General features: G+C 38.8%; 1 protein-coding gene across 5 annotated transcripts in view; it reads right to left on the reverse strand.

Moving 5' to 3' along the window:
- Positions 1 to 25,298, reverse strand: part of LOC126297631 (inositol 1,4,5-trisphosphate receptor) — a 353,953-nt gene that overhangs the window by 243,256 nt on the left and 85,399 nt on the right. For all 5 annotated transcript variants that reach the window (XM_049988649.1, XM_049988651.1, XM_049988652.1 and 2 more), the window contains exons 11-12: positions 24,860 to 25,172; positions 8,615 to 8,916 (exon numbers count right to left, since the gene is read on the reverse strand). In XM_049988649.1, the coding sequence (XP_049844606.1) occupies positions 8,615 to 8,916; positions 24,860 to 25,172 (615 nt within the window). The remainder of the gene's footprint in view (positions 1 to 8,614; positions 8,917 to 24,859; positions 25,173 to 25,298) is intronic.

Consider the following 25,298-nt stretch of genomic DNA (forward strand, 5'->3'; position numbering starts at 1 on the left):
ATGGAGGGTTTCACAATAAAAAACAGAAAGTAAGAAATACCAGTCAAATAAAAAAATTGAGCTTACAATAATATTTACTTGTTAGATAAAGAAAGCAACTGTAATCAGAAATGTGGAAACGTTACCTATCAATGTGGTCACAAAGTGTGATGGATGGAGCAATATTATAATGAATGGCCGCAAACACATGTTATGTAGCAATAACACACAAAAAACTAGTTATCAATAACTGTTTATTAAAGTCATACTCACATAATGATACTGAAATTATTTATAATGTTGCATATGACAAAGTCATTGTATCTTTTGATGGTATAAAATGTCGCAAAAAGTATGTTACACCATCAGAAACTAGCACATCATCACATAAGAAATAATCAATTAATAGTACAACCATAATTGTAATAGTAAGGGATCGAAATTACCTGAATTTAGGTGCAAAAAATTTTATTCACTGAAACACTGAAAGAATACAACAAATTGTTTATTATTTTGGGGGGTGCTTAACAATCTGTCATCAATATCCTTGTACAAAATAATCAGAGATTAGGTAAAGTATTCATTACATGGACCTTTAAAAGACAATGTGCTGAAAACATGAAGCAGTTGTAAATAATAATTTGCCTTCTATAAAGAAAAGACCTGCTAACAAACCAAGTCAGACAGTTGTTGGCTACCTACTAACAAAATAACAGATGAATGTCCCACTCTGTAACAAATAAATGTCCTCCATATCAGTTTAGTAAGGGCTACTGACACACAAGGGACTTTAAAATTTGTGTCACACCTCACCATCATCCAAAATAGATTGTGGGTTCCATGTCAAATCTAAGGGCAGCCTCTTACCAGCATAAAAAATGCAATTAGTTTTTAAAAATGCACACACAATCTGGTACAGACAAGCTCCACAAACAACTGGTTTCTTTCACCACAGAAGGGAGTCATATGTTAGGCAGCAATGCCTTGTGTGTAATATTGTTGAGGTGTTTGTTTTCGTAGAAGATTCCCATGAACAGATTGTCTGTTTAACTATCCTTTTTTTTTTTTTTTTTTTTTTGTACTTTCAACCACTCAGTTTCCCAGATGCATGTGATGTTCTGGCTTAAAATGGAGTAGGGTGTCCTGAATATGCTGGACAACTTTCTCTGTTGGGTAACTCTTGATGAGAATGTATAGAGCATTCACAGAATTGGAGCATATGAGATACTTATGCATTTGATCAATCCTAATTCAAGGCAGTCCTCTCAAGACTATATACCACTCTGTATCACAAGTGTTAATTTTGGCTGGGAAACGTCATGTTTCATAAACATAATAAACTGAAGGTATTTGTTACAAAGGCTGAATTTTCTGTTGAATGCATCCTTTTATAACTGTATTTGTTATGTTGTCATAAAGTCATTAGTCACATTGTCATGTGCCAGCACACAAGATAGTTGCTTGTCCATCTCAGCCTGCAAGTAACTGGCACCCTAACTGCCTGCACATCAGCATTTTCTGACCATTGACTGCGGATGGGTACTCCAGCTGGAATATCCTGGTCTAAAGTGAAGCTATTGATGTCTCTAAAATAGAATAAAATGAATGTTTACAAATGTCACTAGGAGTACAAGTCAGTGTCCTGCATAATTCCAAACTGGCTAAAGCCTCGAGTAAAAAGGGCACCCTGCAGTGTTCATAAAGTATGCTCCATAACTGTCATGTTGTAGGCAGCCCACTACTACACAAATACTGCGAACATTAGACATTCCTGTTCACATCCATATTGGGTGGTGGTCAGCTTTGTGTACTTCTGTATTTGCTGTCTGGGCCCATGAATATATCTGTAAGAGGCAGTTCTTCATTTCTGCTAGTTATGTTAGCAGTAATACAAACAGAAATACGGTGGTGGTTTCTCAGATGGGAACGTTTAAAGATAGTAGGATTTACATCAGGAAAAAGTTAAAAGCGAATTCTTATGTCTGCAAATGCTCTATTTGATTTCACAGTCCAGTTTTCTATATGAACCATCATCTCTTCAATTCTTTTTCTTTGGGGAAACCAAGCTATTTCTGCGTCTTATCAGGGCCATAATTCGTGTGGTTATTGGCACGCTCTTTGTAATCAAACAGATCTCACCACCATCACTTTAAAGAGATCACAGCCACCTATCCATCAGGTGGTTATACATGTGTGTATGCACCTCACTCCTCCATCACCAAATGCTCGGTGGTGTCAATGCACCATTTCACACTACCTGACTACTGGGGTTACCTCCTCACTAGTCAGAGCTATGCAGCGCCCGAGTGTCAAATGTTGCAAGTTGCATAGCTCAGCACAGTTTAAACTTGTGCAGGCCCTCATGAACGACAAAGGTGAAACTTATTACACCCTTGTGTTAAACGTCAAATTTGCTATACTTATTCTTCTGAGTTAATGTTTTTGACGCAAATTATAAAGCACACAATTGAAAATTGCATTGCTTTAAATACCTTCCTTTCTTCACCAAATGATCGTCATTTAGTGAACTATGATCCCCCGATTTTCTCCCCCCTTCACTGCTCAACAAATACATCAGTCTTTAGCCCGCATTGGATGGATATCAGCAATATTTGTACTAACTAGAGGGGAGGATCATCCACATTTTCTGTAGGTTGCCTTGTCTCTGTATGCATTTGCAGCAAGTATGAATGTTTCACTGCTATAACAACATATGGTATTTGGAATACAGGGCTATACTCCAAGACAGAGCACACTTCAATGTACCCAGCTGAAGTTAAAGTGTCAAAGGTAAGAATGAATGCTGCTGTTTCTTTTCACCAATTCTGTTTACTCTCTCTACGATACTGTGCACATCTAAAAATCCTTTTTCTTCCCATTTATCTTTCAGTTCGGATATATGAATATGTGTAATATCTCTGTGTGTTACCATATGCTTGCTAATCTTAAGGGTGTTGTGTGTAGTCACCACAATGTGAGTTGTGGTTTACCTATTAAGACTTAACATTTGTTTCACCTGACAGGGTTCCCCTTTGGAAACCTTCAAGATTTCATATTCCCTGTAAGCTCATCTACTCCTTACTGGATGTAAAAAAGATGACACTCACCATCTCTCTGTACTACGTGGAAATACTTTCCGTAGCATTTGTCATGTCCCGATACAATGAGAAATATCATTTGAAGATAACTGTTTTCAAGAACAGTCTTCCTTCATTCCCTCAGCTGGTTGCTCACTGGTCAATAATCTCCTATGGGAGTTTGTTTCATTTCAATTGGTACATCCTACAGTGTTTCTCTGGCATCAAGGGTAATACATGTTGCCACGCAAAGCCATACACGTCTGAGCAAGGCCAACACACGGCGGGCCATTAAAACAGCTACACCAGGAAGGAGAGCAAAGAATGGGAAGTGTGATAGAACCATTGCTATTTTCTATATACATACAAGGTGGAATCCATACTTTTCGGGACTGTTGCTGCCATCTGGAAAGTAGGAGTAGTAGATCTTTGCACCGCTAGCTGGAGAGAGCTGCATATCTGATGAGTCAATGAGCGGAGTGGCATTCAGCTCGGAGGACATGCTGCATGTCCACAGCGATTTCCGTAATACTCTGTGTTTTGCCATGTGGCAATTTAACGATGGATCCGCGAACAGAACAGCACGTGTGCATCAAATTCTGTGCGAATCTTGTGAAAAATGCTATGGATCTCCTTGCAATGATTCAGCAAGTGTTTGGGAGACAGAGCATGAGCCGTCCATGTGTGTTTGAGTGGCATGCTTGGTTCAGGGACCGCCATACAGACGTCGAAGATGATGCTCACACTTTTTGGCAAAAAACAACATGGCAGTTGTACTTCACCAACCATACTCACCAGATTTGGCATCTTGCGACTTCCCACTATTCCAAAAACTGAAACTCAAGTTGAAAAGCCATCGGTTCGACACTCTAGAGAGGATTCAAGAAGCATCTCTGGCGGTGATAAACACCCTCAAAGAACAGGACTTCCAGAAAACGTTTGATCAGTGGCAGAAGCGCTGGGACCAGTGTGTACGTGTGGACGGGAACTACTTCGAGGGTGATGGTGACTGTTAGTCCAAACGTAAGGTTTTCAACAGATGGCAGCACCAGTCCCAAAAATTTTGGATAGCACTTCGTAAATGACCTGGCACACAGGATGGGCAGCAATCTGCAGTTGTTCAATGATGATGCTGTGGTGTATAGGAAGGTGTTGAAGATACATGACTGTAGGTTGATACAAGACGACCTTGATAAAATTTCTAGTTGGTGTGATGAATGACAGCTGGTTTTTAACGTAGAAAAATGTAAGTTAATGCAGATGAGTAGGAAAAACACACACATAATGTTTGAATGCAACATTAGTAATGTACTGCTTGACACAGTCACAGTGTTTAAATGTCTGGGCACAACACTGTGAAGCTATATGAAATGGAACAAGCATGTGAGGATTGTGGTAGGGAAGGCAAATGGGTGATTTAGGTTTATCGAGAGAATTTTAGGAAAGTGCAGTTCATCTGTAAAGCAGATGGCATATAGGACACTAATGTGATCTATTCTTGAGTATTGCTTTGGTGTTTGGTATCTACACCAGGTCAGATCGAAACAGGACATCAAAGCAATTCAGAGGTGAGCTCCTAGATTTATTGCCAGTAGGTTCGATCAGCACTCAAGTATTAGAGATATGTTTCGGGAGCTCAAGTGGGAATCCCTGGATGGCAGAAGACATTCATTTCGAAGAACACTACTGAGAAAGTTGAGAGAACCAGCATTTGAAGTTGACTGCAGAATGATCCTACTCCCACCAACATACATTTTGCCAAAGGACCAAAAAGATAAATACAAGAAATTAGGGCTCATATGGAGGCATATAGACAGTTATTTTTCCCTCACTTTATCTGTGAGTGGAACAGGAAAGGAATCTACTAGTTGTGGTACAGGATATCCTCTGCCATGCACTGTACAGTGGAATGTGGAGTATGGCTGTAGATGTATATGTGGGAATATATGACTAAATTTGTAGGTAATATGAGGGTATAAAAGGTGAGAAATTTAGTACACAGAGTCAGCAACAGTGGCTCTAACCCAGCTGGGCAACGAGTTGAACTGGGCTTGGATGAAAAATACAGGTATACCATTTGATGATGCTTCAATTCTATGCCAAACTTCATCAATCATAGTGGCTGTTGAGTGGTAGCATATCAGTCCCTCAGCAACTGAATCGGTCGATTTCAACTTGTGAAAAATCTGGAGACCTTGTAGCTCAGGACATCGGTCAAAAACCCTTTGTGTCCAGGTACGTCGAGAAAGAACAGGCAATAATAGTACCGAATTACACTGTCAAAATGTAATGTCACCGGGACGTTGGCGGTAATACACAGCTACATGCCTTAATGTGTCACGTCAGAAATGTAATGGCTGATCTGCAAATCACCAGCTATGTGAACCAGAGGTGGTCTTTTTGTACCCAATGGCACCCCCAAAAATCTCAAAACAGGTACTTGACCCATATGACAATGACGAATACGACCTAGCAACGTTTATTCTCCACAGAGCCTTCACATATGAATACATTCACCATAGCATCATACACAGAACCAGACTCATCCTATAAGATCATGAAGTGCCATTCTCGTCTCCAACATCATAAGATGCACCACGTCTCTCTCCACTGCTCCATTGCCGTGTCGAGGGAAACCTCAATGATGGTTGTCATGCTCACAATCTGTGACATTCTAGATGTGGTAGCACTGTCTGTGTGGATACTTATCTCAGAGCAAACGAGTCAATTTCCTGACTTGAAGTACACGATATGGCTGAATGTTACTACACAGCTGACGCAAAAATATGCCTGTCCTCTCAGACACTAGTCACGAGGGACTGTTGAGATCCAGCATAGTATCGACTATGGCCCTCCTGCACCCACTGATTTCTATTCCCGAGCAAAGCCAGCAGCAATAACACAGAACAATAAACCTCAGTCTTCAGAGGCTACAGCAGCAAAATTATAATATGTGCCGCTAGATCTTCCTAGTTCTTTCAAGAGGCACAACTTCACTTTGTTAACAAACAAACAACAATAACTTATGATTTCTGAATGAGAAACTCACTGTCTATAATCTTTCCTTCTACACAGAATGAAGATGGTGTAACTACTACCTACTTTGTTCGGCTGCAGTGTAACACTCTTGCACATCCAAGCATGTAATGCACAATGTGCTAACTGGCACTTACTGGATGCCACCTTCATAGTGTTGCTATTTTAATGGCCAACTAGCATGTGGCAGATGTCCTAAATATTGCCTGCCAACAAATGTTCTGCCTCATCAACTGCCCACCCCCTCAGGACATGTCATACCGTGACACTGAGATTTCTTTATAGAGGTTAGCACTTTCCTCAAGATTCAGGACGTTAAGCCAAGACTACTGTTCTCTGTAATGTATGACAATTGTTATGCCCGACATACTCACTGAAATAAGTACAGACTTTATGTTTACAGCCATTACTAGCTGAGCCCCAGCAGAGGTCAAGAGGCAAACAGAAATAGTATTTCTACCATGTAATTTGGAAATAATATTTCACTTTATCTGCAGAACACTGCTATTGAAAAATGAAATGCAAAGAGCGACAGAACTGTAATGACAAGTAACAACAATTACCAAGCACTGCTTAACAGGGAAGTCTAGATCATAATTGTTAGTAGTAAGTTGGATTAGTTAACTAAGGCCAAGCTTACAAAAAAGCAATTAAACTGCTATAATGCTGCATTTCTGGAAGAGAAGGTACAATATTCTTTTAATTACATATATCATGCTAATATTCTATGACTATTCCTATAGTAGTATTGAAGTAATACATTCCATGACACTTCAGTCATAACAGTCAAACAATACAAAACAACAACAAAAGGTTGAAATGCAAGTTGATTTAAAATCAAATAAACATTCTGGAGACCTCTATTCTGAATAAACTATTTCTTACAAAAATCATTTAATGGCAGAGTATACATCCAATAAGAGGTAACATGCAAGTATTCAGTGTATTTTTCAAAACTGATTGCATTCTAAAATATCTACACAAGATGTTAAAATCTACACTATTTAGCAAATACAAACTCTAAACATCAATTAAAGGGAATACTAAGAACTATCACAGGTGTGACATTTCACTCAATAATTACAACTGCATCATAAAATAAAAGTACTATGTTTCTCGATAAAATCTTAGTAGCAGATGAATTAAAGCTGAATATATAATGTTCTTTGGCATTATGAATTATTAACTGCAAACTTCATATGAAATATAGAAACCTAATTTATCAGAAATCTGCAGCAAAGCTTTTCAATGATGATTAGCGGTGCAGATGCAGGCTATCAGCCTTCAGTCTTCAACTGTATGAGAGGGGGGGGGGGGGGGGGGGGGAGATTGGGGAATGGACAGAATGAGAATATACAAATTCTCCCTAATGTCTTCTCCCGTAACTGATCCTGTGAAATAAGTCAAAATAAGGAACCCAACTCACTTTACAGTGAAAAGCATTTAACACAAAATGGAGGGGGAAGAGACCAATATTATATTTTTGATCTAACCATATTTTACTCCATTAATTTTATAGGCATATACCATGCTTTGAAAGACTGTATATAGTTGGTTTTTTTTTTAATTTGTTATACTTTGTTGCAGTGTCCTTTTCAGCATAAAATTTTCAGAAAATTGTTCAGTATCATCTACGTATATTTTCAGACCCCTGCAAATTACATCCTACCGTACTGAGACCTCATTTGTTTCAAACCAACAAGCAGCTCAGTCTCCATCTGTGTATTTAGCTGTTGTAATAAACTTTTTCTCTGGCTCAAACACACTGCATTCCAACACTGTCATAATTTAATTCCAGTTTTTAATTTTTGTTACAGTGCCACACTCTTTACCATTTTTTATTTGGACCTTAGTTTTTTGACAGACACTTAATTAAGTCTGAAATATTCATCATTAAATCAGAATGCTGAATGAAATGTTTCAATGACACCAGTACCGAAAGAGAAACATCAGCATAGCATGAGCAACAACAACAATTGTTTACTTTTTTGGTCAAACAAAAAGGAAAGTTAATAAATCTGAGTGGTATCATGACTGCTGAAGGCCGACAGATTTGTTCATCCAAGATTAAACTCGTTAAATAATTTTTGTTTAGTGTTAAAAGAAAAACAAAGTATTATGTCATATGGGATTTTGTTGCAACTGTAGTATTATTTCGCATTAACTGATTTTTTTGTGTTAAACAATTTTCACTGTATATGATGTTTTATCAGGTTAACTTAAATGACTGGTGCAGATGTGACTCATTCGCACTTGGCCAGGCAAAATGCGAAATAAATATTTGAACTGTTGATAAATGAATCAATGAATTAGTTTTAGTGTCTTCATTTACACCATCACACTCCACCAGGAGAATGTTACAGCTTCAGTCTTCCTTTCAAAGAAACATAGTACTGTCTTCTTCTGTATAAGTCTTTCTGTTAAACAATGTAACCCCATGCAATAAGATGGTTCAATAACTACTACGAGGGGTTAGTTTTAAGTCAATGCTTGTTATTTGTCGATGATGTGGAAGGCCTAACCTTGTTTCAATGAGAATATCTGAGTTTTTTGGACTCAGAACACTTTTGCATATCAGTTCCTGTGTTACTGGAATAGCTTTCTTGTTTGATATGCATAAATCTGACAAATAATCCAAGAAACGTGATTCCCAATTGTGCATGTTCTTTCTCACCAGTCCAACAAATGTCTCAATTTCTGCTGCAGTAATGTGTTTTTCCAGCAATTTTCTATTATTGTGCAACAAAGCTGTAATTGTATCTTCAGCCAAAATATCATAACCAATTTGTTTCTGCATAAAACCAAAATGTTTGGCTATATACTCCTGTAAAAGATAACAGTACACACAGAAAATCAGGCACAATTGTAAAAATATACCAACACAATTTTTACAAAATAGAGCTTGTCAACTTTCAGTAGCTTATGTGACAATGTTTTAGCAGACACTTCCTTCGTACTGTAAGTTAATAAGATTTGAAATTATATGCTGCACGCAGTCAAATGAAAAATTTTATCAACAACAGTGAAAATATTTACACATCATACTGTCATAGAGAATAATGCCTGTGTCAAATTTTTAATACTGATATGCAATGGAATACGACCTTCCTGTATGAAGAAAAAATGTAGTACACAGCATTGTCATCAACACTGTTAATACTCTCATTATGAATCTAGTGTCCAAAACCAGTATAAAACAGACTTAACAGAGGATACAAGTGGTTATAATTAAAGTACTGCCACTCACAGAGATCCAGTGTGGGCTGTAGCTATCGTATGGCAGTGAAACTTGGTAGATATCCTAATGGGTTCAAGCGGAACTGATTTAGGCTGGATATAAATTATTTCAATTTTGGGCACCAATTGCAAATCTTGCATTGTATAGCGTATCATCAATGTCTCTGGTGTTCATACTGAACAAATTGTATAAACAGTTGTTAATAATAACTTCAACATTATGCCTTTTTTCACTGGTTTGACCTTCTCTGCCTACATCCCATTCCTAATCCATTACATATGCAAACATTTCTATACATCTTTCTTGCACTTGAACCAGGAGACTGAAATTAGAACTAATTTTTTTTCCAGTGTAAATTGGTTCCACATTAATATATTAGAGCACCTACCATGTTTCGCTACCATATGATAACTACAGCCCACTACTCTATGAGTAGCTGTACTTTAATTACAACCACCTAATAGGTTGCAGGTAGTCCAACATAAATTCAACCATAATGTTTTCCACCAACTGAAATTTCAGAGTCTGTTCTGTTAGCCTCCTCCTCATTTTTTTCATTTTAATTTCTTAAACATTCTGCAGACATATAGATAGCCCTCCATATTTTGTGCCTGAAAATTACAAAAACATTCTTTTTCATTGTGACATTAGAATGTGTAACTGCTGGGTAGAATAATTCAGGAGTTTCTTAAGCACATAGCAGTCTGGAAAGATAAAGGATTTTTTAAGCTTTTGTTCAGAAATGACTGTAATATTTCTCCATTTGAACACCTTCCATCATAAAGCATTAACCAGATAAATTCCATTTCTGTATAGAGGGGATAGAAACACTTTATTATTTTGTCTGCAGTGAGCAATCTGTTACTTATAATTAAATGTTAACAACTTTAAATACAAATTTTAATAAAATAATCAGCCTTGATCTCAAAAAGTGACTGTTTCTATCTTGAAAGATCATCTTGAGACCAAGGGAAATCACCACTGTGCTGAAGACTGAAACTGGTCTGAAGAGTGAAGACTGAATCTGGTCACGAAAAAAAATTTTTTTTGAGTTCAAGACTGATTTTTTGTTAAAGTTAGATTTTGATCACTGTGTTTCTCAAATACGTCACCAAAAATTATTCATTCTGAATATGAACACAAAAAGTACTACAAGATGCCAAAAAACTTGTTGGTATGTACAATCATTGTTCACAATGAGCATTCTTTATTTTCATTGTACAATTACATGAGAAATAGGTAACATTTGAAAATTTTCAGATGCTTACAAAACTTTATTTTCATTAAGTTACCAGTATGAGTGTTACTCGAACAACTTATTTCATAACAAATCAGCATTTGAGATTCAAAGTTACTGCCAAACAATAGACCAACCTGAATTTCATTGTATATCAATGCAAATAAATGTGTATTTTTGAGAATTTTTGGAAGTTACTGGTTGTGTGCATAGTGTAATTTGTACTAAATCAGCTTTTGCGATTTAGTTAGTGAAGCAAATATTCTAACATGAATATTGTGTCTCATTTAGTTTCCCCTTAAAGAGAAATATCTGTTATCTACAATTATCAAAAACTAACTCTATTTTAGAGTTTGCTAATAACTATAATTAACCTCAAAAAGTTTTAGGAAATCAGTAATTTTTGACAAATTGCCTGTTGGCTTCTGTCTCGAGTTTTTTGCCCAACATTTGTTTGATAATTTTTCTGATTTTTTGCTAGCACAAGTGGCTGGCATCATCAAAACTTCACCCACCATTGCTGATGATGGACTGGAATCAAGCTCATGGCCACAGAATTACATGCACCTGGCACACGAACATCCAAGGGCTTTTCCATGGTTCTCCTCTTGCTACCTGCAATGGTCGTTTGCTACAACACAGAAATCCAGGATCCATTCACCTTGGGGCTTTCTTCTTTCTTGTTGAAGCTACTTTCATGTTTGTGTGTTTCTGTAGCTTCTCTGAACAAGCACATGTGATAGCTCTTCTCTACAGCAAGAACTTCTGCATTGGCAAACTTTATTATATGATCGGTCTGACACAGCACATGCTCTTCCATGGCAGATTCCTCCACCTGCCCCAAGCTGCAATGCACTTATGCTTTGTGACCCTAGTATTTAATGATTATTCACTACTCCTGACAGTTTTCCGCAATGTACACAGTATGTGGTATATTACCGGCACATGGGTTCCTTTTCTCTTTGTCAATCTGAGACACTCTTTGATCTTCTTTGTTGGCTTATAAATAGTCTTTACGCCAAGTTTGCGAAATATATAGTTAATTCTCTCTGTCAGTCTGGAAATGTATGGCAGAAAGGTCATACCCAACATTTCTTTTTCCTATGTGTCACTTCACTAAGACTGTATGACTGTTTGTGACTTCTTATGTAACTGGTGTTGTATCTCACACCTGAGTTGCACCAGTTCACATATTTGTCTTGCTCACATTACGAGCATATTAATACTGCCTTGTTTCTGGCTTGGGTGGAGATTCAACAGTTTGAGCAGTGTGTGTCAGTTTTCGAAACGCGCTGTGTCCCAGGTTTTCACCATCCCTTGTGACCAGCACATCTAGAAAGAGTAGCTGTTTGTCCTTTTCTACCTCCATGGTAAATTTTATATTAGCATGGAGGCTGTTAAAGTGTCTGCGGAAGACACTAAGCTGTTCCTCACCATAGTTCGACACAGGGAAGGTACCATTGACATATCTGTACCACACCTTAGGTTTACAAGGTGTCAAGTCCAGAGCTTGTGCTTCAGAATGTTCCATGGAGAAGTTTTTGGACCAAGAGGACTGCCCATGGCAATGCCTTCGACCTGTTCTTAGATTATGACATTCCACATGAAATGGCTCATGGTGGGATGCGCATGAAAGAGCTTGGTCATATATTGCAGGGAAATGGAACCAATGGGCTCCAGGGAATCAAAGGGTGGCACTTAGGTAAACAAAGAAACAATATCAAAGCTGACCGAATCTTCTGCTCATAGTCTTTGGTCTTTATTACGATGGTCACATTTCCCTTTTCGGCAGACAATACCAATACATTCTAGTCAGTTTTAAGACCCTTGATATCTTGTACTCTTCTTTCTTCAGGTTGCAAGCTGATAGTTTTGCTTGATGCAGTCTCCTGGCTGCTTCAGTGCATATTTCCTCAGCTCTAGGTCCAAATGGCTGCTTCAGTATTGGCGATGATGTCCTTCATAGATATAGTTCTCGGGACAGTAGCGAAATTAACTCCTTTTAGAAGAACAGACTGTTCCTCTTTGGTAAATTGTCAATCAGTGAGTTTGACCACTGTGCGTGACATGTTGGGAATTGCCTTGTCAACCTGTTCCCAGCATCTTACAAACTTTTTCTCCTGTCACTCAGTGCAGCACTCAAGTTTGTTCTGTATGCTCCTGCGAATGGCACTGTCAATCTTGTCCCATTCGTCTTGATTAATTCTGCTGTTTAACTGATAGAAAATGTCCAAAAGTTTCTCATCTGTTCTTGCCAAATATCTCTGTGTTGCATGAACTCATTCATGAAGAAAGGCTCATTCCATTCTGTCGTATACAGAACATACTTGGGCAGTGGTGAATAAGTGCATATATTTGAAGAACCTCGGTGTAGTTCTTTCATCCTAGAACCATAACAGAAAGGTGTGTGTGTGTGTGTGTGTGTGTGTGTGTGTGTGTGTGTGTGTGTGTGTGTGTGAGAGAGAGAGAGAGAGAGAGAGAGAGAGAGAGAGAGAGAGAGAAATCACACTTTCTTCTTCCATCATTGGTCAAGGCATTCATACACTCTGCAAATCCTCTCCCTGTAGAGGTTTAGTACAAAACAGTTTACCTTTTCATGGCCACTTATTGACAAACTGTCTGTTGGCTTCTATCTTTGGTTCTTTGCTAACATGAGTGGCTGACATTGTCAAAGCTTCACCCTTCATTTCTGTACCTGGCATGCCAATGCTCAAGGGCTTTTCTGTGGTCATTTCCAGTGTGGTTCTCCTCCTGCAACAGTCATTCGCTACAACACAGGAATCCTTAAGGCTTTCTTCTTTCTTGTTGAAGCTATTCTCATGTTTGTGTATTTCTACAGCTATTCTGAGCAACTGGGTGTGATAGCTCGTCTCTACAGCAAGAACTTCCACATCAGCGAATTTTACTATGTGGTCTGTCTCACACAGCGCGTGCTCTGCCATGGCCAACTTCTCCTCCTGACCCAACCTGCAATGCTGCTTACGTTCTGTGATCCTGGTGTTGATTGAGCATCTAGTCATTCAAACATAACCTTTTCCGCATATACATGATATGCAATATATTCCCAACATTGCATGTGGGTCACTCTCCTCCTTCGTCAATTTGAGACACTCTTTATCTTCTTTGTCAGTTTATAAATAGTCTATGCAACATAGGCTGATTCTGTCTGTCACTCAGGGAATAGATGGCAGAAAGGCCGTGCCTGATATTTATTTTTCCGATGTGTCACCTGCTATGAGTATTTGACTCTGTGACACTTCTTATGTAACTGGTGGAGTACCCACTGCCCCTCAGAACACTTTCCTAAGACACTTGAACAGCCTCCATGCTGACATAAAATTTACCATGAAGGTAAAAGAGGACAAACAGCAACTCTTTCTCGATGTGCTGGTAACGCGAGGTGGTGAAAACATGGGACACAGCGTGTATCAAAAACTGACACACACGGGCCAGTAGATGCACAAACTGACAAGTCACCACCTGACCCAGAAAAGAGGCATGATTAATATGCTTGTAACATATGCAAGACAAATATGTGAGCCGCAGCACCTCATATGTGAGATAAAACACCTTAAAAGCATTCTAAAGAGAAATGGATACTCCAACAGTAACATAAAAAGATTCACAGACTCTAAACACTAGACGAATTGACACATTGGAAAAAGAAATGTCTGGTACGGCCTTTCTGTCATACATCCCCAGAGTAGAATCTGCTGCACACTGTGTAAACACAGTTTAAAGACTATTTATAAACTGACAAAGAAGATCAAAAAATGTCTCTGATTGATAAACGAGGAAAGGGATCCGCATGTAATGTCCAGAATATATCACATACCATGTACATGAGGAAAAGTTTATGTTGAAATGAGTGGACAATCAATCAACACTAGGATCACAGATCATAAGCAGCATTGTAGCTTGGGGCAGATGGAGGAATCTGGCATGGCAGAGCATGCACTGTGTAAGACCAAGCACACAGTAAAATTTGTCATCACAGAAGGTTTTGCTATACACAAGAGGTATCACACCCGCTTGTTCAGAGAAGCTATAGAAATACACAAACATGAGAATAGCTTCAACAAGAAAGAAGAAAGCCTTAATGGGTCCTGGATTTCCGTATTGCAATGAACCATCGTTACAGGTAGCAAGGAGGGAACCGCACTGGAAACAACCACAGAAAAGCCCTTGGATGCTGCCATGCCAGGTACATATAATCTGCGGCTGTGAGCTCAACTCTAGTCCACCATCAGCAATGGAGACTGAAGCTTTGACAGTGCCAGGTATTCATGCTAGCAAGACATCAGAAAAATCATCAAACAAACATCTGTCATAGAACCAAAGACAGAAGCCAACAGGCAGTTTGTCAACAAGTGGCCATGAAAGTCTTAACAATTTTACTTGTAATTTTTACAAGTTTTTCTGCTGCCTTAACAGAAATTTTGAATCATGTATTTGCTTCACTTCAGTAGTTTTTTTAGCTCATTTGTTCGCTGTCCTGTAATACAATGCACCAGCCAAAATGCTGCTCCATTGTAAACTCTATTCTTGAACACAGGATGAGTTGTTGATGTTTGTAAGCAGCTGGGAACCACTCAACTACTGTCAAATGATTGACAGCTGCTACGAATAAGTGTGTTGCAAAAGCTACCAAGTCATGTACCTGTGGTACCAGTACCAAAAGTACCTCAAGTATTATCCTTTCCTGTGGATCCTGTCTCCTCTACAGAGAGTACGAGATCTGTCATTACTTGTCCTCTTGACTGCAAGTAGCATTTCAATGGCAGATCTAGGAATCTTGCACACTGTCGACAGGGACCAGGCAGGACTCGGCGTGTTATATTGATCTCCCTAACCAGCAAGTCAAGGCGCTGTGTTTCACTGAAACTGAAACTGAACCTGAACCAATGAGACTCACTTCACCTGTTTTGGAGAACCCTGTTCTGTCTGGTCTCAATAGCAGGCTAGTGCAAAAGGGTAGGCTCTATTAATTGTTGGTAGTCCAAACATATGGCAAATGATGGTTCACCTCAGGGAAATGGCAGCAAGGGACAAGAAAGGAAACGAGGTGCTCTCAGTGCCTGGGAGCCTCAGTCAACATACTGAAGAAGCTATGCCAGCAGCCACTGATAGAACAGTGTGCAAGAAAATGTGAACTGCAGTGCACATTGGAGAAAAAGATGCCTGTCGTCTGGGCTCCGAGGTCATACTTGGAGGAACATTCCAGCAACTGGCAGAGAAGGTTGACAAGACCAGCCTTAGGCAAGAAGTTTCAAGGATGCTCACAATTTGCAGCATTGTCCGCAGAACTGATCTTGGTCCCTGGTTCTGAGTTGAGTGGAAGGACTGAACCAGATACTTTGTAAGTTCTGTGACAAGCTAGGCTACAATATCCTGGACTTGCGCCATAGAGATGAGAACTGAAGAGCATTCCTAAATGGGTCAGATGTGCACTGCAAATCACAGGCAGCTACCTAGATAGCAGACTATATGTGGGGTGCACACAAGGTTTTTTTTAATTAGGTGACTCTCCATCCAATCCAGATAACGATAGTTGTAGGAAACCCGGAAGTATCAGTGTAAGATCGAAAGAAATGCCTCCCACAGACGAGATTATTAATATCCTAGTGGTTAACTGTTGAAGCATTTGCAACGAAGTGCCAGAGTTTGAAGTGCTCCTGAAAAGCAGTGAAGCTCAGATAATACTATGTGGTTGAAATGCAAAATTGTAGGTAGTAAGATTTTTAGGGAAAATTTAAGTGTGTATCAAAACGATAGGCTAATCGGAAATGGATGTGGCGATTTGTCACAGCAGACAAGAGATTCAAATCCAAAGATATACAAACTGTAGTTGCATGTAAGAATGTTTGGGCAAGACTACATATCAAGGGTGGGCATAAAATGGTGACTGGTTCCTTCTATAGCCCATGAGACCCATCTTTTGATGTAACTAAAAACTTAACAGAAAACCTCAATTAGCTTGTACGTAAGTTCCCCAACCATACTGTAATCATTTGTGGAGACTTTACTTATCCAACAAAGAATTGGGAAAATTACAGTTTTGTTAGTGGTGGGCATGATAAGACACCCCATGGAACATTGTTAAATGCTTTCTCTGAAAACAACCAGGAAAAGATAGTTTGGAACCCCACCTGTGATGGAAATATATTGAATCTAATGGCAACAAATATATCTGATTTCTTTGTGACTGTCCACATCAAAAAATGTGTCAGTAATCATTATGTGGTTGTGGTCACAATGATAACCAAAGAACAAAGGGCAACTAAAACAAGCAGAAAGATATATACATATTCAGTAAACTAGATAAAAAATCAATAGTGTCACATATCAATGAGGAACTTTAAACTTTCAGCACTGGGAAGGAACATGTAGAGGAACTTTGGCTCAAGTTTCAAAGAATAGTTGACCATGCACTGGATAGATATGGACCCAGTAGAAAACATCATAATGGAAGGGATCCTCCATGGTATACAGTCACTGTAAAGAAATAGAGACTATTGCATAATAGGTGTAAAACAAAGTGTAGGACTGTAGATAGAGAAGTGCTGAATGAAACGTGTAGCTGCCAAGAAGTCAATGCATGAAGCCTTCAGTGACTACCACAGCAGAATATTGTCAAATGATCTTTCACAAAACATAAAGAAATTCTGGTTGTATGCAAGGGCTGTTAGTGGCACCAAAGTTAGTTTCTAGTCCCTGAAACTGACGGTATCAAAGCAAAAACTGAAATACTTAACTCCGTTTTCAAACGTTCCTTTACAAAGAAAAACCTAGATTAATAGCCCCAATTTAATCCTTGTACCACTCAAAAGATGGCTGAAATCAGTATTAGTGTCACTTGTGTTGAGAAACAATTGAAATCATTAAAATTAAACATAACTCCAGGGCACAACAGAATGCCTATCAGATCCTATATTGAATTTGTAGCCAAGTTAGCCACTCTTCTAACTATAATCATTCGCAGATTGCTCAAACAAAAATCTTCTCCCAGTATTTGGAAGAAAGCACAGATATCAACTGTCTGCAAGAAGGGTACTAGAAGTGATCCACAAGACTACCATCCAATATCCTTGGCATTCATTTCTTGTAGAATCTTAAAACAAACACTGAGCTCAAATAGAATGAGGTATCTTGAATACATGACTTTCTCCATGCCAACCTGCATGGATTCTGAAAACATCAATCATGTGAAACCTAACCGCACTTTTCTCACATGACATACTGAAAGCTTTGGACCAAGGTAGTCAGGTAGATGAAGTATTTCTTGACTTCCAAAAAGCATTTGACTCAGTACAACACCTACGCTTATTGTCGAAAGTTCAATCAGACGAGGTATCTGGTGAAATTTGGAAATGGATTAAGGACTTTCTGGTACCGAGGATGCAGCATGTTATCTCAGATGGAGAGTCATCGTCAGATGTAGAAGTAGTTTCGGGTGTGTCCCAGGGACCCTTGCTGTTCATGTTCTATATTAATGACCTTGCAGAAAATGTTAATAGTAACCCCGAACTTTTTGAAAATGCTGCAGTTATCTATAATGAAGCACTGTATGAAAGAAGCTGCATAAATATTCAGTCAGAGCTTGATAACATTTCAATGTGGTTCAAAGACAGTCAACTTGCTTCAATTCTTCAGAAATGTAAAAATGTCCACTTCACAAAATGAAAAAACATTGCTTCCTATGACTATAACATCAATGAGACACAGCTGGGATCAGCCAACACATACAAATACCTGGGTGTAACACTTTTTATGGATATGAAATAGAATGACCAAGTAGGCTCCATTGTGGATAAAGCAGGTGGTAGGCTTTAGTTTACTGGTAGGACACTGGAAAAATGCAATTAGCCTACAAAGGAGATTGCTAACAAATCACTCGTGTGACCCATTCTAGAACATTGTTCAAGTATGTGGAGCCCATACCAAATAGGACTAACAGAGGATACTGAATATACACGAGAAGGGCTGCACTAATGGTCACAGACTTCTTTGGCTCATGGGCGACTGTTACAGCAATGCTGAAAAAACTGAACTGGCAGACTCTTGAAGACAGATGTAAACTATCCCGAGAAGCAACATGAGTAATTTAGAAGTAGATATCCTTGGAGTAGTGAAGCAACTTAAATCACTTAATAAAAGAAAGTCTTTTGATCCGGACTGTATACCAAGTAGGTTCCTTTGCAACAGCTCCATATTTAAAAATCATATCCAACCATTCGCTTGATGAAAGATCCGTACCCAGAGACTGGAAAGTGAAACAGGTCACACAAATATTCAAGAAAGCCAATAGTAGTAATCTACCAAATTACAGGGCCACACCACTAATGTTGATACGCAGCAGAAGTCTGGAACATATATTGTGTTCAAACATTATCAATTACCTCAAAGAGGACAGTCTATTGGCACACAGTCAACATAGATTTAGGAAACATTGTTCTTCGAAACACAATTAGCTCTTCACTCACACCAAGTGTTGACTGCTATCAAAAAAGGACTTCAAATTGATTCCATATTTCTAGATTTCCATAAGGCCCCATACCGCGCAAGCACGTTGTAATCAAATTGCGTGCCTATGGTATATCGTCTCAGTTATGTGACTGGATTCGTGATTTCCTGTCAGAGGTAGTAACTGATGGAAAGTCACTGAGTAAAACAGAAGTGATTTCTGGCATACCCCAAGATAGTGTTATAAGGCAGATGACATTGTCGTTTACCACCTAGTACAGTCATCAGAAGATCAAAACAAATTGCAAAATGATTTAGAAGAGAAATCTGTATGGTGTAAAAACTGGTATTTGACGCTAAATAATGAGAAGTAAAAGATATCTGTATGACACAAAAACTGGCAACTGACCTTAAATAATGAGAAATGTGAGGTCATCCACACGAGTGCTAAACGAAACCTGTTAAACCTTGGTTACACGACAAATCAATTAAATTTAAAGGCTATAAATTCAACTAAATACCTAGGAATTACAAATGACTTAAACTGGAAATAACACATAGAAAATGTTGTGGGGAAGGCGAACAAAAGACTGCATTTTATTGGCATAACACTTAGAAGATGCAACAAATCTACTAAAGAGACTGCCTACACTACATTTGTCCGTCCTCTGTTGGAGTACTGCTGCGCGGTGGGATATCACTACCAAATAGGGTTAATAGAGTACATTGAAAATGTTCAAAGAAGGGCAACAAATTTTGTATTATCGATAAATAGTGGACAGAGTGTCACAGACATGACACAGGAATTGGTGTGGGCATCATTAAAACAAAGATATTTCTTGCTGCGGTGGGATCTTCTCACGAAATTGCAATCACCAACTTTCTCCTTTGAATGTGAAAGTATTCTGTGGATGCCGACCTACACAGTGAGAAATATTCATCATAATACAGTAAGGGAAATCAAAGCTCACATGGAAAGATACAGAAGTTCGCTTTTTCTGTATGCTGTTCAAGAGTGGAATAATAGGGAATTATTGTGAAAATGGTTTGATGAACCCTCTCCCAGGCACTTAAGTGTGATCTGCAGAGTATTGATGTAGATGTAGGTGAAAGTCTACTAACAAGTGTTCAAGAAACAGTTTTAAATAAGGACACTAGGAATATACCACAACCTCCTACGTATCACTCACATAGGGATCATGAGGACAGAATTAGACTAATTACAGCATGGACAAAGGCATTCAATCATTCTTTCCATACTCCATACGTGAATGTAACAGCAAGAAACCTTACTAACTGGTACAAGAGGACATACCCTTTGTGATGCACCTTGTGGTGGTTTGCAGAATATGGATATGGAGGAAGGGAGGGAGAGAGAGAATCATAATAACTGAATCTTAAGTTTTCAGGATATATAAGTTCCTTTCGTAGCTAAATACAAGATTAAACACGAGCAATGCTAACAGGAGTTTTGGGAAAAGGTTGGCCACGTACTTTGGGCCATACATGAAACACCAAAAAGGGAAAGAGCTCAGGGAGATTCTGAGCATTACAACAATATTCTATCACTTGAGGTTCCTCTCCTTTTCTAATGTAGTCTGTCACTCTTTGGCTTCCAATTTATTAGTACACTGCTGTTTGTGCAGCTCTCTAATTACTCTTTTCCAAGTTTGTGTAGCTTCATGCCCAATCTGCTGCATTTTAACTGGCTGCAAATTCCTGCGCCTCCAAAATGGTGAACTAGTTAACTTGTCTGCATTTACTTACATTTGTTCATTCAATCTGTCTGTCTGTCTCCATACATTATTTCCCATTACAACTCTTGCACTTTCCTTTATTTTGATCTTTTCTTCTACTGTTGCATAAGACAAGAGTTTTGAAGGCTCACAATTTAATCGTAACTTTATAAATAGATTTTCCTATCAGCAATATCATAAGTGCCATTTGAATTAAGTATAATTCTTGTTTTGTTATCTGTGCTTCAGACATTGTAAAGAAAATTAATTACTCATGCACATCAATAACAAATGAAAGTACAAATGCAACAAGCAGAACATTTGAACAGATACTGCAGAGCAAAAAATGATGTTCAAGACTCAATGACTAGTTTCGTGTATAGATGGAAAAAAACACCGTCAAGCACTAAGAAATATTACTCCAAAACATCTGGTGTGCATAATTTTTCCTCTTGATTGACAACAACAACCTATTACACTCAATTTGATCCCATTCCCTGTTTAGTATGCCCATCTATAGCATGTATTGATAGCAACACAGAGATGATGCACCTCATTACAATAGCCACTGTCTGTGACAATCAAGGGTGGACCTGGCATGTCACGTAGGCCACACCTCTCACAAAAGAGTTAAGGCAGCCACCCAGCTATTATTGTATTGTGCCACTGTATGAAGTACTCAATCTACCATCATATTGCTATGACTACTACAACCCCATTTGGATTCTGGACTGCCTTGTTTCTAGTACTGGTTTACATCTTAATGATTTTCCCTTAGTGACGAGTAAGCCATTTTTTAATATTAAATGGGCAAGTCAGAAATATCTTCCCCCTAGGCACTGAAGCATTCACCATGCACGTCGACAACGCTTAAGTCGTGCACATACTGTGGCAGCTGATATTGGCAATACAGTTGCCCGTAACACACTGAGCAGTGTTTGGCATGTGGAAAACCCAGGTACCTGGGGGCTCTGTGTAATTGAACTGGTTGCCAGCACCCCACACCATCAGGGACCTGTGGCAACACACTGCTCAACATAGTCACAGCAGCTGATTAGGCAGTTCTATCAGTGCTGCAGAACCTGATGTCGGCTCTTACTATTTCCAGACAGTTACCGGACTTTCAGCTAAATGCTGGAACTGCTGTGTCTTTAACCAATGAGGATACATAACAGAAGGTTCGCTCACCTTTGCTGCACAAGCCTCAGTGATGGGTTGTGTCTTACTACCAAACACAATCTCTCTCCCAGGGAACTGTCGCTTACAGCTACGTACAAAAACGTCAAGTGCGTGCTAACATTCTTGGTAGTGAAGTCGACTATCACTTGTAACATCTTTGACTTAAATGTCTTTACAGCACTTGGTTTAAAACTATTGGTGCATGTAAATATTGTGTCCAAAACAGAACCATTTTCTTATATAGATCCTCTTTGCAATATGTATGAAGAAATTTAAGAGCCATCAATACGTTGTGTAAAAAATTTTACTGCTCAACCTCTATGAGACCATGACTGGTACCAAAATTTTGTAGAGCTTGCACACTGCCATTTGCTGTTAAGAGACGCTGATCAGGTAGAGACCTCTGGCTTCAGAAACTGGGTATCATTTCACCAGTCTCAGCCAGTCAATAGATGATGCTCATGATTATCATTACAAAACAAAAGGGGTCTCTACAACTATCAATGCTCAATCCAATGTAAAACCTAATGGATCTTTACAAATTTGTCATGATTTCAAGACAATAATCCATGCTCAGTCCAACACTGATCTCTATCCTATGCCTCGCCCAGAGGAGTTAACAAAACTAGCTGGGGGCCAATATTTTCTAAATTATATTTAAAAGAAGCTTATTCACTGTTTCTGTTAGATAATGAATCAGTTTCACTGCTGGTCTTAAACACACCACCTGGCTTGCACCAGTATAATCATTTCCTGTTTGAGGTTGCTAGTTTCCCTGCCATCTTTCAAACTGATTCAGGACATTCTACACTGTATTAACTATTTAGATGATGTCATCACTGCATGAACAATGTAAGTGGAACCCACCAACCTCAAACAATTAGTTTAATTTTGGTAAGATCATTTAATACGCAACACTTATTCCCAAAGCAGGACGAATCACCCACTCACTCGACCATCTGCGCAGAAGGGGTATCAAATTTGTGTGTTCAGTTTTCTGCTAACAGGCTTTTCAATCCTTTAAGGACTCTCCCAAAACAGCACAATACCCGATGCCACATACATCAAGGCTACAGTTCATACTCAAGACCCATGTGTCGCAGTACAGGATTGCATCATGCATTACATAATTGTCAGATGACTCTGAAAGAGCAATCACCTAAACCATCAAAATAAACTGTTCCCAAGTTGAGAAGGAGGTTTTAGCAACTATTTACTGCAGCAAGAAGTTCCACTTGCATTTGTGCAGCAGCAAATATGACCTATTAACTGACCACAAATGTTTAATACCAATTTTTGGGCATCAATGTAAGGACCCAGAAAAAGACATCTCAGCACGAACAGCTGTAGGTATTGTTTTTAAACAAATATAATAACAAAATTCCTTTTGTTCCACACATAAATGCAGACCCCTGTCCCGCCTTCCTCTCAGCCTCAACACAGAATTTATTTTGCACTTTATTAGGACCCACAACAGACCCTGGACAAATATCCACAATGACACACAAGGTAGCCACAGCGTCGGCTCACAACCCACTTCTGTGAAAACTTTTGTCAGCATCCAGAGTGGTCCAGGCACTTACCAAATGAAGCAGAGCCAGCATTTCACAACTATTTTTGCTTAATGTCACAAATGGCATCTTAACAATGACTGCTGATGACTCTGAAAGCTGGGTCAATATCCTTCCCCCACTTTGGCCCCTCACATATTCCAGCTACTTTATGCCTCACGTTGGGGGACAATATGCATGACGGCATTAGCCCAGCAGCACATATAGTGGCCTGGTATTGATGCTGACATTGAATGTGTACGTTGCTCATTGTGCCTGCTTCTCGAACTGGGCATCCCTGGCACAACATTTTTCTCTGTGGCCATGCCCAGACCACCCATGGTAAAGGGTACACACTGATTTTGCCAGGCCATTTCAAGCAGCTTTGTAGTTGCTGGTGACAGACACTCTCTCCAACATCCCCACTGTGGGCATCAGCACCTACAGTGGGTTTCGGCAGTGATACACAGACGATGCACCTTGCTACAACTCCTTCTGTGACTGCCAGGAGTGGAATAGCGTGTCTTGTGGGTGGACAGAAAACACTGCACTGTCCATAACATCTTGTTTTCACTGCATAATTCACCCCATAATCTGTTTATATGTTACTTTCAGCACTGGCAGAAAACGAAATGTAAATAGAGAAACAAGGATTGAATTTCAAGGAAACATGGGCGGTAATAGGAGGGGGAAAAACAGAGAGAGTGAATGTATAGCACACCAACTGTCATGTTTTATAACATCATTAGTCCAATTGTGCCACAGGTCTCAGAAAAAATGCATCTCTAAATATGTAGTGATACATCCAAAAATTTTAGAAACTACTTTCTATATTTGTCATAAGCAAAATTCATTTGTTCTCTCTTGCAAATGTAACACCACCAAACTGATTCCATATGAAATAAAATTACAACTAATTGGCTCAGACTGTTCAGCTGCTTTATCAGCAAATAGATTACGGAGACAATCAAAATGACATGCACTATATAGTGAGCAGTTACCTTTACCCACGCAGTTGCTTGTATTACAACCACATTTTTTATGTATAATGTTAATTTCCTCTTAATTCTTAAATCAGGAAATTCCTGAATTTTTTCTTTCACGGGAAAAGAAGGGAATCAGTGTTTAACCTCCTCTACATCTTTGAAAGAAGTCCTATCTACTGTTCCTGCTTTCTGCAGATGACTTAACATTTTAAAAAATCTGTACACAGAACTCAAGAGTTTCAACTAAATTTAAAAAGTAATTATAAGAAATTGTTAAACTGATGAACCAAAAAAGTCAAAAGGTTCTGGTTAAAGTTGCAGGAAAGTGAGGTATGTTTTTTTAATTAAAAATATGATTTTTTTATATATGTATCATACCTGGTTTTTGCGATAATCTTGCTGACTAAGTCTCAGAATACGATAACACAGACGGAAGATATATTTGTACGGTGCATGGCGGGGATCCCCAAGCTCTTCAATCCTAAGAAATGGTCCTTCACCTTCTCCACTTTCAAGGAATGGTGCCTGAAGTATTTTGAATAGCTGTTTAAGTATATACTGTTCACGGAGGAGCTTTTGTCGATCTCTGTTTGGATTCTGAACCACGAGATCCAGTGCCTCTGATTTATTCTGTTCATTTTCAAGTCCCGCAATGAAATAAACTATATCCTGCAGCAGACTTGTAACAGCTCTGAAAAATTTTAAATAAACAAATTTTAAAATTATAGTAATAAAAAAGTGAAATATGAGTATATTTGTAAATATGGAATATAAATCAATTACTTTTTGCATAATACAGCAGCTCACTAAATCCTCA

The sequence above is a fragment of the Schistocerca gregaria genome, chromosome X, assembly GCF_023897955.1.
Source record: "Schistocerca gregaria isolate iqSchGreg1 chromosome X, iqSchGreg1.2, whole genome shotgun sequence".
NCBI lineage: Eukaryota > Metazoa > Arthropoda > Insecta > Orthoptera > Acrididae > Schistocerca > Schistocerca gregaria.